This window comes from Diabrotica undecimpunctata, chromosome 5 (genome assembly GCF_040954645.1).
Source record: "Diabrotica undecimpunctata isolate CICGRU chromosome 5, icDiaUnde3, whole genome shotgun sequence".
Taxonomy (NCBI): Eukaryota; Metazoa; Arthropoda; class Insecta; order Coleoptera; family Chrysomelidae; genus Diabrotica; species Diabrotica undecimpunctata.
The window spans coordinates 123465661-123481162 of NC_092807.1; the positions used below are offsets into that span (position 1 = coordinate 123465661).

At 31.4% G+C, this 15502-nt stretch overlaps 1 protein-coding gene across 1 annotated transcript in view; it reads left to right on the forward strand.

Moving 5' to 3' along the window:
• The window catches only part of LOC140441747 (progestin and adipoQ receptor family member 3-like), a 95228-nt gene that overhangs the window by 72301 nt on the left and 7425 nt on the right, over positions 1–15502 (forward strand). Inside the window, exons 3-5 of the mRNA XM_072532646.1 lie at positions 11651–11886; positions 12056–12212; positions 14564–14716. Of these exons, the coding sequence (XP_072388747.1) occupies positions 11651–11886; positions 12056–12212; positions 14564–14716 (546 nt within the window). The remainder of the gene's footprint in view (positions 1–11650; positions 11887–12055; positions 12213–14563; positions 14717–15502) is intronic.

Below are 15502 nucleotides of genomic sequence, written 5' to 3' on the forward strand. Positions count from 1 at the left end.
TGGTCACAATTTGATTTTTTGTCTGTAAGTTTTTTCCCTTATATTTTACATATATTACAACAATATTTTTATCATTTTTTTACATCAAGAATATCTTTATTTTCCCGTTTTTTAAATTAAAATTGATAAATAATTTACGGAGATATTTGCAAAAAAGCAGTTTTTTTGCACTAATTTATAAATTTTATTATTTTTTTTTATTAACAAAATAAAATGTTATTAACACATTTAAACATCGAGGAATCGTCTTTTAAATTTTTGCGAAATTTCCCACCGATCGGTCAAATAGTTTAAAAGGTATTTAATTTATTTATCCCTGAGGCTAAATATTTAAACTATTGAACTTGCTCTATTAATGATGCTAGACAATTTAGCAAACTTTATACGATTTTTTAAGACTTAAACTATCTCAGAAGTTAAATGCATAAATATTGCGTTTTCATCGAAATTATTTACAAAATAAATGTTTGAAAAAGGGGTATGTATTTTACTTATAAACAATTGTAATAACTTCTATATTTTTCAAGCTACAGACTTCTACATACAACCATTGGATAGCTGGTAAAAAAACTCACATTAAAAAAACCTTCTATGACTAATAGGAACGAAGTTAGGGACTATTTCTTAAAAAATCATATCTCCATTGTTTATAAACATTTAGAAGTAAAATTTTCACAAATTTTGAATGAAAATCTAAACTTTATATTGAAACTTATAGCTATAAAACTTATCCAATTTTTCGAAACTTACAGCCTTTCGAAACGAAGGTACTTTCGAAAGATCGACATAGGAAAGTAAAGGGGATAACTGTTTCAGCTCCGTTTTTTTTTTCGAGATCGGAACTTCAAATTGAAACACGTAGGAAAAATTTACATTATCTCGACTTTCTTTTGCAGCTCGAAGCCTCTTTTTTTAAATCTGGGGAAGCTTGTCGAAATATGAATACTACATAGTTTTCACTGGCTCATCCACCGTCTCCGGAAATCTCGGAAAATCCCCTGAAATTTAATTACCTGAATATTACATAAGTATCATCATTGATATAAAATGAAAAAACAAATATATGTTGATTTTCCGGTATTAAAATTTGGGGGGGGGGGGGTGAAAATTATTAATACTGCGGACTATTCCAGCGAAATTAAAAAGAAGTTTTACGGTGAATTTCAAATGGACTCAATTCCGAGGTTTTCCATATTTTCCAGCTAGTGACAACTATGTAGTTATTCATATTTCGACGAGCTACCCCCGATTAAAAAAAGAGGCTTCTAGCTGCAATGTAATGTAGTAATGAGATAATGTTAATTTTTCTTACGTGTTTCAATTTGAAGTTCCGATCTCGAAAAAAAAAACGGAGCTGAAACAGTTATCCCCTCCACTTTCCTATTTCGATCTTTCGAAAGTACCTTCGTTTCGAAGATCTGTAAGTTTCGAAAATTGAATGAATTTTATAGCTATAAGTTTCAATATAAAGTTTAGATTTTTATTCAAAATTTTTGCATGGAGATATGATTTTTAAAAAAATAGTCCCTAACTTCGTTCCTATTGGTCATAGAAGGTTTTTTTAAGAGGAAAAAGACAGTTAAGATTTGATTTCATGTATAATGCGTCTGTATATCTGCTTATACGTATTTCACCCTAAAAGGGATCATCAGAGACGGCTATTCACAGACGCTCTGAACGTGAAAATAAATCTGTCCTGTCTTGGGAAGCAATTCTAACATGGCTTCGTATGGACGCAAATAGCGACATCTGATAATAAATCCGTAAACTAATTTTTCGTAACCAAATACAGATTTATGCTTGAATCTGTGCCTTCTAAGAGTTTCAAGGCAAAACAGACATTGATAAATATGTTATTAGAGACATGCGGAATCTGAAATTGCATTCCACAACATATCTCCTCAACTAAGCAAAAATCCTTAGCGAATTGGTTTCTAGTACTCATAAAGAGTATACCGGAATAAAAGGAAAAAGACAGTTAAGATTTGATTTCACGTATAGTGCGTCTGTATAGCCGTTTTTTTAAATGTGGGTTTTTTTACCAGCTATCCAATGGTTGTACGTACAAGTCTGTAGCTTGAAAAATATAGAAGTTATTACAATTGTTTACAAGTAAAAAAGATACCCCTTTTTCAAACGTTTATTTTGTAAATAATTTCGATGAAAACGCAATATGCATTTAACTTCTGAAATAGTTTAAGTCTCAAAGAATAGTATGAAATTTGCTAAATATGTCTAGCATCATTAATAGAGCAAGTTCAATAGTTTAAATATTTAGCCTCAGGGATAAATACATTAAATACCTTTTAAACTATTTGACCGATCAGGGGGAAATTTCGCAAAATTTAACAGACGATAATTCCTCGAGGTTCAAATGTATTAATAACATTTTACTTTGTTAATAAAAAAAATGAATAAAATTTATAAATTAGTGCAAAAAACTTCTTTTTTGCAAATATCTCCGTAAATTATTTATCAATTTTAATTTAAAAAACGGGAAACAAAGATACTCTTGATATAAACAAATGATATAAATATTGTTTATGTAAAATATAAAGGAAAAAACCTATAGACAAAAAATTAAATTGTGACCATAAATTATTGTTTAAAAAAACGCATAGGAGTACTTTTTCATCTATTCGTCATCTACTAACCCCCACCTGTCTTAAAAGCTTCAGATATCTGCGAAAAATTTTGCGGTGAAATTTATGATTTTCGCATAACCAGACTGGGTTTTATGGTCAAAGATCTGCTTGAAGCAATTATGGAACCCATTAAAGAGACAGTTGATGACGCAACTCATCCAAAACCTAACGATAAATGGATATATATATATATATATATATATATATATATATTATATTCAGGGACTCTACTGTATTCACTGGCTTCCCTCGCTCAACGGTTTCCATCTCTCTCTGTTGTCCCATTCTCCATCGTTTAGGCTTCTCTTACTCATGGCGTTGTCTACTTCGTTCCTCCAGGAGCTTCGGGGTCGTCCTCCTTTCCTCCTTCCTATGGGACTCCATTCAGTTATTCTCTTTATCCATCTGCTTCTTACATGTCCATACCACTTTAGTCTTTTTTGTTCTATATATGTTAGTATGTCTGTTTATATTGATATTCTTTGGTTTATTTCGTCATTAGTTCTCCTATCCATTCTTGTTACTTACTCTGCAGCATCTTCGCAGGCATTCCATCTCTGTTGCTACTATCCTACTGCTGTTTTTCTTATGTATAATCCAATTTTCAGCTCATGTTTCATAATACTTTGCACTAACGTTTTATAAATCTGTGTTTTTGTCTTCATTAGGTGTCTATCCCACCATACTGAGTTAAGTAATCGTAAAATAATGCATCCAATTCTGCAAATGGTTGCCAAAGTTAGCAAATTATTCAATCACCAGGCATACTTAGATATTTGTTAAGCTATAGAAGAAGTTTCAAACTTAGCTCTAGCTTTGGAAGAATTAAGAATTGAACTATCTATATTTAATAATATTTATCCCAAAGTAAAAGACACGTATGATAAGCTTCAATTGACATTTCTACTCTGTGAAAACGTAAAGTTTTTACTAGATTAGATTATTTATAATGCAGGATATGCATTTACACTCAAGGATAAAAAAGAAATGAAGCTCTTCGTATTTTATCTACATTTAGACCGAATGATTCAGTCATTAAACGAAAAATTTGACCAAGAATAATTGTTGACGAATTTAAAAAAAAATCGTACCATTCCAGCCACGAATGGTATTGTAATGTGTTGTTCTAATAAATTTTATGTTGTAATGTAAATTTTATAATGTATTTTTATATGTGACTGCGACCACATACATATATTTTTTATGATCACGCAATAATTTAATACAAAATCAAAGATAACTCGTTTTAAAAATTTACAGTTCAACAAATATATTTTGAATTTAAAAAATTATTTAAAAAAAATGTAAACTGGTTTTCATATATACGAAAATATCATTGTTGGACATTAAAAAAATATATATGGGGAGGGGGGTGCACGATTTTCAGCATTGGAACCCACACTAAAAAAACCTGGCCACACGTATAGTCAGCCCTATTCATTTCCAGCCGTTGTCAGTTTATTGTAGACTATTGTAGACTACTTACTTGAGAAAGACCATAGGCGTCGAGGATTTTGGATAAATATTTACAGCAATTTTATTAATATTAATATTTAATTTTGTAGGTACCTCAAAAAAATAGTGCCCATAAAAGGCATCATCAAATAATACATGTGTGTTCTCAAAGATATCAAGTTTCGTCTAAGTTTTTGGTGAAAACTCACGAAAATACTTTTCAAACTGAATAGTTAATCAATTTTACATACCTTACTTATACTCAACATTAGAAATGTCCGAGTCATCGCTATCTGTACCAAGAAAATGGTTTCCTGTATATCTAAATTCAACATATTTTCTTCTTCTTTCTGCGTGTCAACGATGCAAACAGTTCTCTGATGTAACATCATTTATGGCTTCGTGGAAAAGCACTGTTACATCACATAACTTAAAGGTAATATTTCGACTACCTTTTCACTTGTACCTATATTAGCTCAATATAATTAAGCTCACAATGGTATGGTGGTAATCGGTGAACAACAATTTTATGGTTACAAGCCATTTCATCAACAAAATATTTCTGATATTTTCGTTTATGCTGTCGTGAAATATTTAGTAACTCCGGCTTAATCATAGACTTGTCATACCCAATTTCTATCCGATCTAGCCATTCACTTACTTCTACTTTTCACCAACTTGTTGTTGAAACTTCTATTTGACGACTATGGTAGGAAGTATTATCTAAAATAATTATTGAGCCACGTTTAATGATTTTTGTTAGTATAAATGAAAACCAGGTTTCTCAACAATCATTTTCTTGTGATAATCTCCCTTTTTTTGGATTTAAAAATGTTCACTACCAATATGTGTTATTATTAGATGTTGGCTCTTACCTGATGGTGCTTTTAGACCTGTAGAGAGGCTTTCAAGTAACGCTTGTCGACTGATTTTAATATTTAAATCATGCCAAACTTTGTTTACAGTACAATCTTCGTTTAACCAGGTCTCATCTAAATTTTGGATTTTTGTTCTTTCATCACGATATTGACAAACCTTTTTAAGATAATTACGACGCCGTATAACAATCTCACTTTTTTCAATAAACTGCTTTGTCGACATCATTTGATAAATATATTTAAAATTCAGTATACGCAGTAGTATCTCTCGTGAGATTTTTAGTAAAGTGGCATCATTGTCGATTTTCGCAGAAATTTTCTTTAAAGTTGGAATTTCATTTCTTAAGAAAAATAAATAAATTTTTTGACGAATAAACCTTCCTACTTCATCATCTAAGACTATTGTTTTTCTCCCCATTGTTTCTTTGTGTTCTTCTCCTGAACACGTTCTTTGTTTTCTTTTATAATCTTATAAACTACTCGCAGATATTTGCGTCAAGGTGCTGCAAAGAGAAACAGCACCCGAAACATTCAAATTTTCTCTTTTCTTAACACCTTGTAGAATATTCATTACAATAATTTTTACCTCTGGATTTAAAATTGTTCTATCACGCTTGTTACTGCTCTTCATGTTATTATAGGTTATATCTTGATAAATGGGACTGCTAAAAAAAACAATCTTCTTCTTCAGCCATAGGTAATCCGACTTTTGACATAGGCCTCCCCCAAATCAATTTAGTGTTTTCTATTTTGCTCCACTTGCTTCCAGTTGTGTCCTCCAATCTTCTTAATATCATCAGCCCATCTCACTTGTGGTCTTCCTCTGCCTCTCTTTCCTAACCGTGGTCTCCACTGTTGTATTTCGTGGTTCCATCTCTTATCCTTCAGTCGGGCATTGTGTCCTGCGAAGCTCCATTTTAATTTGGCAGCATGTTCTCCTGCCTCCTGCGTCTTTTACTTTGGTTTTGCTTCTAATCCATTTGTTTTTTTGTCTATAAGTCTCACACCGAGCATTGATCTTTCCATCGCTCTTTGTACCTTTACTATTTTATTCATATTGGACTTGGTGAGTGTCCACGTCTGTGAACCATACGTGAGTATAGGGAGGATACATTGATCGTAAATTTTGGTTTTCCAATACTGTTCAATTTTAGTGCTTTTCAAGATCCAACTCAGTTTTCCAAATCCTGCCTACGCTAACCTTATTCTTCTGGTAATTTCGGCAGTTTGATTTTCTTTGTTAATTTTCATTATCTGTCCCAGGTAGATGTATTCGCTTACTGTTTCTAAATTTATGTCGTTCAATGTTATTTCTGGAATGTTCGGTGTATTTGTTATTATTTTTTCCAAGTTCATCTTAAGACCTACTTTTTCCGAAGCTTGAAATAGTTGCGTCATCATAGTCTGTAGTTCTTCGAAACTTGTAGCGAATATTACAATGTCATCAGCGTATCTTAAATGACTCAGTTTTCTTCCATTAACATTTACTCTCTTATCTGCCCAGTTAATGTCTTTGAACACGTCTTCCAGTCCAAGTGTGAATAACTTTGGTGAGATAACATCTCCCTGGCAAACTCCCCTGTTGATTGGTATAGCTTTGGTTTTTGCATAAATTTGTATTTTCATTGTAGCTTTCTTGTAAATATTGTGTATGAGCATTCTGTATCGGGAGTCTATCTTGCAATTGTTCCTAGCTCTCTCTATTGCCAAAAGTTCTATGGAGTCGAATGCCTTTTCATAATCAACGAAGCCAATATATAAGTTCAAGTGATATTCATTGGCTTTCTCTATTAGAGTTCTGACGGTAAAAAATCACGGTAAAATGTCAGAGTAAATTTGTAGGATTTCGTTCTTTTCTCTTATTTCTTTTCCATCTTTATCCTTCAATGAGATTATTATAGGCTTTCCTAAGTTTAATCTTGACCACAATAGATCTGAAAAGGTCGCAGTGGAATAGGCCGAAAGGCCACCTCTCTTAATCTAATCTCTTAATCTAAGTTTGATCTTAAGCATTTCGGGCCTCGGTTCTTTTCTATTATTTTTCTACCTTATTTTCATTATAGATCCTTAAATCTTCCTTTACTCCCTTCTTTATTTGTTTATTCAATTCTTTGAAACCGTTGGTGTTTCGCTTTGCTTCGTTTAGAAATGTGCGCCTTTTTTCCATCAACCGTTTTGTTCCTTCACTTATTCGGTCTTCTTTATTTTTCGTTTTCTTTGTAACAGTCAGTCCTGCTTTCAAGAGCTTTCGTTGCATTTCTTTATTAATTGTGTTCATGTCGAAATATTGTTGTTGATAATGTTCTACAAATTCTTTTCTTAAAACTTCTCTGTACTCATCTCCCTTCTGTCGTATTTTAGTTTGATCTATCTCATTACAATAATTATGTGGCCTGTTTCTACTGGTTTTCGTCTGTTTAATAAGTATCCTTGCTCTCAAAAGGCGATGATCGCTGCCAGTTGTGAATCGATTGAGAGCAGTTATATCTTCAAAAATGTCTTTGTTCCCACACAAAAAGTAATCGTTCTCGTTTTTTTTTATCGGGAGATATCCACGTCCATTTTCGGTTTGCTGGTTTTTTGAAGTGTGTGTTCATGGCATATAAATTTTGTTGTTCTAAGAAATTATATAATTTTTCTCCTCTTTTATTTCGTGTGCCATAACCATGCATTCCTATTTTGGTTTCAGTATTTTCTTCTTTTTTACCTAATTTTGCGTTGAAATCTCCCATAATAATGGTATATTTTGTATCATTTTCTTGTAATGCAGTTATCGAATCTTCGTAGAACATTTAAACTGCCTCTTCCTGATGTGTTGTTGTGGGAGCATACACTTGTATAACCTTGATCTTGGTTTAATTATCTAGGTCTATTATAATATAAGCTACTCTATCAGAAACACTTTTATATGTAGAAATGTATGGTGTGAGATACTTTTTGACAAAAAATACTATTCTACCATATGTTTCGTCTATTTTCCCTGTATAGTATAAGCGATTTCCAGAGTTTAAATGGATGCATTGTTCGCTTCTTCTTTTCACTTCTGACAGTCCTACAATATCCCACTTTATCTTGGATAGTTCTTCTTCTAATTCGTAGATCTTTTTATCTTTAGCCATAGATTGTGGCTAGTAGTAACTGTTTTTGTTTGTTCGTACCTATTTTGGTGCGTTTTGTTGAGCTTGTGCCTTCTCCAGATCCGTGAGGCTGACCGGTTTTCCGGTGTGGGATTCTGAGCTGCTAGCTCTACCCACTTGGGGTATCGTCCCATTTTGTTTCAAGTTCAACATGTTGTGTTTTGAGGGGTATAATGGCATTAAAACACCACGCTTGCCGGACGGGTTAGTGAATGTTCGCAGTATCACAGCCGGTTAAATCAGTATTTGATTTTCCCCTGCGACTTTGTGGTACCGCACCTGTCAGGAATTGTATTCCTTAGCCACGGGCCACTAATGCCACAGCTGCTGACCTGTGTCATGTCCTCCGTTGATCCGCGGGTACTTATTTGGTGAAGCCTTATTTATACCTGTCCTGCATATCTACAGGAACTTTCCCTATCAGCCATTGGGACGCGCCGTGTCGGGGTTGAGAACTTCCCCGCCCAGTCTGTCTTGCACAAAGTACTGAAGGACCCCTACTCAGTTCAGCGTCCCTCCTCTACACAAGCTAATATTGGCACGGAAAAAACAATAGTGTTACAAAATTAAAATTACTAATTAACAATAAAATAGTTGTTCTTTATTCTATTAAATGCTTTTATGTCTACCTACTTGGCATACATAAACTGTGACTTCTATTTATGCTAATTATTTTAAAACTAAAAATGAAATGATTTATATAATGTGTTTCAGGTCTTCTAGCTTCTACTACATGTTAGATAAAAAAACTAAACAAAGACAATTTTCAGTTTTGGTATTGCATAAAATAAATCTAAAGGGAAGAATGTAACTAAATTATGTGAAGATAGTGGCATTAATGAAAATGAAAATATTCTAAATATATTCTCCAATTAAATACGCGTCCTTAAATGTTCAATGCTGAAGTACATTTTAACAAAATCAATAATTGAATATGAATTAGTTAACTACATTTAAATTGAGAAAATATGTAATTTGTCATTAGTATACCAAATCAAATAGCGTAAAATAATGGAGAAAATAGACCCAGGTGATGCTAACCGGCCGTAAATAAGTTTTATTTCTAGAACCGTCTCCACCCTGTATAGATACTTACACCCCCAGAACAATATTTATGTATATGGTTAATAAGCGTTTTATTTTTTTGGATATATAGAGTTAATACACATATTATAATAAACGTGTGGGTACTGAACAAATAAATTTACAAAAATTATCACTACTTACCTTCTAAAGTCTACCGTGAAATACAAAATAATTTATAAATAAACACACAAACACACACTTAACAATCCAATATATAATTTAGGTATAAGAAACACACATATAAAAATAAATAACAAAGTATCACCGCCTTTTGTACAACACCGATTGAAAGTTTACTTTGCGAAGCAAATGAATTGTCGTTAAATGATAGAAGAGCTTACCTTAGTCTAACATATGCAACAAAAATTAAGGATAATGCAAAAAATCCTGTCTATAGAAATACTTTTACTGATAATTACCCAATCCTTAATACAAATCACCGTTCTAATAAACCTTTCAATAAAAGAATAAAAGACCATTTGCATCTTTTTGATATTGTCATACCTGAATGTCTTCCATACACATATGATCATAATCCACCTTGGATTCAAAACATACCATCGTATAACTTTAAACTTACGTCATTTGATAAAAACTCCACTAATCCTGATCTAATTATTTGCCATTTTAGAAAAATCATTAGTTGTTATAAAAATCATACCCAGATATACACTGATGGTTCAAAATCATCCGACGGTGTGGGAGCGTCTGTAGTAACTCCAGAGAAGGTCCTTAAATTCAAACTACCTAATGTTAGTACTATCTATACAGCTGAACTGTATGCTCTCTATCGCGCCATAGAACTAATCAATCTGACAACAAACTCCAAATATATCATCTTAACAGACTCACTTAGTGCCATACAAAGCATCCGACAACTGTATCCAAAAAACCCGCTTTAAAAAAAAATTAAAACGGTCCTTCTTCAGGCGTATATCAATCATAATGAGGTAAATTTCATCTGGATCCCATCCCATATAGGAATAAAAGGCAACGAAACTGCTGACCATAGTGCGAAAGACGCGATAGTGAGTAACGTTTCCGAGATCGTAAACACATCAGTATCAACGGATATAAAAGCTTATATAAAAAAAATCAATCTTAAGTGCGTGGAAAAATAAATGGAATGTGTCGAATTCAAAATTAAAACAAGTGAAACCCAGCATAGAGGCATGGAATGTGTTACCTAAGTCAAGATGCCAAGAAATAATAGTAACGCGCCTCAGACTCGGACATACTAGGTTAACGCATGATTACTTAATTAAAAAGTGCGAACCGCCGCGATGTGAAACGTGTAATACGACACTAACAATAATGCACATACTATGTGAATGTCCCCTCAACAATCAACAACGAAGCAATAACAAGATACCAGGAACACTTATAGAAGCTCTAGGTGCAGACTGTAACTTTAACAATACTCTGAATTTCTTGAAAGACATTAATAAGTACCACAATATTTAATAAACCAAATTGTAATGAAGTAATTGTACCTAATGTAATCCACTAATTTTTCGCTAATGGCCATTTGGTCGATGCGATTTTCTAAATAAAAAAAAAGTATCACCGTTTGTCAATATGATACGTCAGAGACGAAACCGAAACTGATAGGTCACAAGTCACAAGAAATTAAACCTTTTATATCCACATGTTTTGAAAATTTGCTATCAATTATTATATGCGTATTTTCGAAGAACCGGTAATTTTAGAGACTGGGTGCAACTTTAAAGTTCAGTTCAATGTCTTAAAAAGCGGCATTATATCACAATATAACAGAAATAAAGAAATTTTAAGAAATGTATACAAATTAAATTTTGCCGCTGTGTAGTTCTGGTATATCTCATGGTTGTATCTCTTCCTCCAAATGCCGTTTTCACAGATGCCACCGAATATTCCTCCCAGGATCCTTCGTTGAAGGGATTTATTCATAAAAAGTGGTTTAAATCCACATGTATTACCAAAAAATCTGATGAAAAGGACTGTAAATATTACCAAACTTAAAATATTACCAAAAATTATACATCTAAAATTTTTCAGAATACTGAAACGCGCTGAAGTTGTATTTTTTAATTTATGAATATAATATTTTAACCGATTAATAAAAAAAAACACATTAAAATAAGCCTATGCGGTTATCAAAAATTAATTATTGATACAATATCCGTTGCTACTTTTAAAAACATGATAAGCCAAATATATTTTAATTGAATTTGTATTGTAGAACTGGTGAATTAATATTTGAATGGTAGCAGAACGATGTTGAACGAATTAGTTGAATCGCATTGTACACGACAATTCTATTGTATACATTATATGTTCCATTGTGTTTGCCACAACTAAAAAACATTAATATTTACCATATTTTTTAAACAAAAATAGGAACAAACGTTCAGATATGAACACATTGTTTTTAGAGTATTACCCACTTAAGTTTGTTGATGTATTTCAGAATGGATTACACGATCACACGCAATCCTTATTAGAAGACCTACCCACCTCAGAAGAAAAAGAGGAGAGTAAAAAGATCGTTGAAGATTCCGACAGCGACGATGAATACGATGAAATTTATTACCAGAAAGCGAAACAGCTGCTACCCTATGAAGAGGCCCCCTCTTATTTACGACATAATCCCTATATATTGACAGGATATAGAAGGAATCTCAAAACAAGTTTATGTATATCTAGGTTAGTATATAATTATTCTCTATATTAGTATTATTCTCTATTATATTCTACATATGAGTATACATACATACAAGAACATCTTATCATGAGAAACTATAATCCTAGTGGGTATTTCTATATCTACTTAATAATTTTAATTCTATTTTACATTATTTCTTTTCTGTTTTAGTGTATTTTGGTGGACCAATGAAACGATTAATATTTGGTCCCACATATTTGGGTTATTCCTTTTTGTGGCATTAACAGTGTACGATTTTATGATTTTACACGTACAAGCAACTCTATCGGACAAAATTATAGTTTCTTTATTTCTAGGATGTTTTATGGTAAGTACTTTTTAGATGATATAGGGTGTGTGTTTTGGTTACCTCTAGTATATGCAAGTATCAAAGATATTATAAACATCCAGGAAGAGGTAAAACGGGTCTGCGGCTTTGGATTGAAATTCGCGACGAATCAATTCATTTTTCTCTTTTCATTCACTTTTTTGTAAAATGTTTAAAATCTATTAAAAGTGTGATATCAACCTGTAAAACTAGGAGTACAAAATATACATTGGTTCAAGTAAATGTGCTAATATTACAAACTTTAAAGAAATTTTTTTCTCGAGTTTCTCATGATTTCTACGCCATTTCATTTTGTTTTGCATAATATGCTGTATATTTTTTTTATTTCCCACAGTTCAAGTAGTAGACCAGGGAAATTAGCAAAAAAAGTACCCTGTTTGGTTTGCTACACTCAACCGGCCAGGCAAATGACAATTCAGTTGAATAGTATAGACCTATGTAACAAAAACCTATATTAATTACTATTTAAATGGGAATAAGCCACAATTAAAGGTTAAAATACGTTTATTGACGTTTCAATTTCCACTTCGGAAATCGTTCTCAAAATACAAACATTAGTAAATTAAACAAATTTTGTTTTTTGTTACTTAGTGAAAAATTCTTCTAATAATTTAATTTTATCTGACTCATCTATATTGACAATTCAGACATACATTATACATTTTAAAGTAGACGACTTTAAAATGATATTGCCAATATTGTTGAGTTGCATTCCTGGGACGACTTTACTTATAAGATAGTTCATTCGATTACATGAAATCAAATTTAACTTGAGAATATCCGTCAGAAAAGATCATAACATGTAATTCGTCTTTAAAAAGACAAATACATGCCATGATGACAGTAAAATTCTCCTGTTAGTGATTTCATAGTAAATTATGAGGGAAAAACCAGGAAAAACCCTCATAATACTATCCCGACATGGTAAGTATTTGATCGTGCATTTAGTTTACTTTCAATAAACACCAAATTCCGATTTTATATATTTGTTATTTAAAAAACATAAATGATGTATTCTCTATATGTTACTGACTTACCAATACTGGTATTTTCCTTTTAATAACTTCCTCTTTCAATATGGGTAACCAGATCCTACTACATTCTGCCGAGGAATTCGCGACACAATTGGTCTCATTTAGCATAATTAGAGCCGCTTCTTTGATTTTTCTCTTTTTACCATCCGAATCTTTTAGGGCTATATTTGAATCATTCCATTAAACCCTATGTTCATTATCATATGCGTGTTTACATATTTGAGATCTATCAAATTCTCTATTTTTAATATAGGATTGATGTTCACTTATTCTAACATTTAATGGCCTTGATGTTTCACCTAAATAAAACTGATCGCATTCACAAGGTATTTTATAAATGCAATTCCTTGTCCTTTCTTGTTCATTGTTAGGTTTGGTTTTGGACAAAATAGATCTCAACGTGTTTGTTGTTTTGAATGTTGTTGAAATGTTGAATTTATTTCTTATCCTTTTAAGCTTTTCCGATAATCCTTTTATGTATGGTATTGTTATTAATGTATAATGTATGTCTGAATTGTCAATATAGATGAGTCAGATAAAATTAAATTATTAGAAGAATTTTTTTACCAAGTAACAAAAAACAAAATTTGTTTAATTTACTAATGTTTGTACCTATTTTGAGAACGATTTCCGAAGTGGAAATTGAAACGTCAATAAACGTATTTTAACCTTTAATTGTGGCTTATTCCCATTTAAATAGTAATTAATTTAAAATGCCACAAGAAAATAGCTTCAGAACAATAAAAACCTATATATTTCCTGCAGTCGATTTTTTGGACTTAATTAGTTATTAACAAATTAAGATAAAAAACAGTAAATTTTCACTTTTTTCGTCTACCATCAAAAATTGAAGCATTTACAACAAATTTAATAGTAATAAACTTATAAGTCATATAAAAACCTTCAAAATGGCGTTTTTCAAATGTTTCTATCCTTATTTGTTGCTTACAAAATTGCAAAATGAACTTAAAAAAAATAAACTTACAACTTTGATATTATATGGAATGTTGGGTCTTGTAGTGCTTAAAATATGATCAAAATTTCAAAGCCTCTCTGTTATATCTTCAATACAACAGTCAAGAAATACAATATGATAATATCAGCAGAAAAAACCAAATGTATAACATCTAAATACCCACTACGATGTAAAATCGAAATTGACGCGCAAATAATAAAGCAGAATCTCGCATTTGGAAGTTTCCATTTATCTTTGAACAACCTCCACTCATGGTATTAACATTTTCTTAATATTCTTGTTACATAAATAACTATTATAAATATTTTCTATTTTTTTAGTCATGTATGGCATTTTCTGCATTATACCATACATTTTCGTGCAGATCAGAAAAGGATTGCGAAAAATATTTATCATATGATCTTTTTGGTATAGCGTTGTCTTTGCTAGCTATTTATACATCTGGAATATATTATGCCTTCTGGTGTGATACAGTAAGTAAAAATTAATATATAATATACTTATTATAAATATATAAATTGATATTGCTATAATGAATGTTTGGAGAAGATGAGACCATATAGGGTATATGAACGGTTTACATACAGAATCTCGCAAAAGCATAGATGAATATTTTGAAAATGATAATTGGAGGTTAGATGTGGTTAAATAGAGGTCACAACAACGAGAAAAAACTCTTTATATATATATATATATATATATATATATATATATATATATATATATATATTATTGTGATATTTAAAGTCTTGGTGCGCCAAGCAATAATTAGCTAATTAATTTTTTTGATTAATTAAAAATTATTTAAATGATATGATTATGACTCTATCACAATTTTTAATTCTTTTATCTCAGGGTTAAATTCGTGCTTCAATATCTATGCTATTACATGTGAAAGGTAAGGTCCAGAGAATACCGGAATAATAAAAAACACATATGATCTAACACTATATATTGAAATAAAAATAATGAAATAATTCACACTCAAAAGTTTTCAATAAACAAATCTCATATAAGGATTCTCAAAATTTTGTTCTCCGTACGTGAACAATCAAAATTAATGGTAAAAACAATATTAATTGAAAACTCAAAATCCCAAACTATTCTAACTCTCCTAATCAAAATATTTATATCCTTTCTAAATTACGTGTAAAAATTGTGTTATCAATAAAAGAAAAAAACTGCAGAAAACAAAAATATCTCTCTCTGATGATGAGTGGTCCAAATCCTTGTTCCTTGTAGACTGTATTATCTCCTCT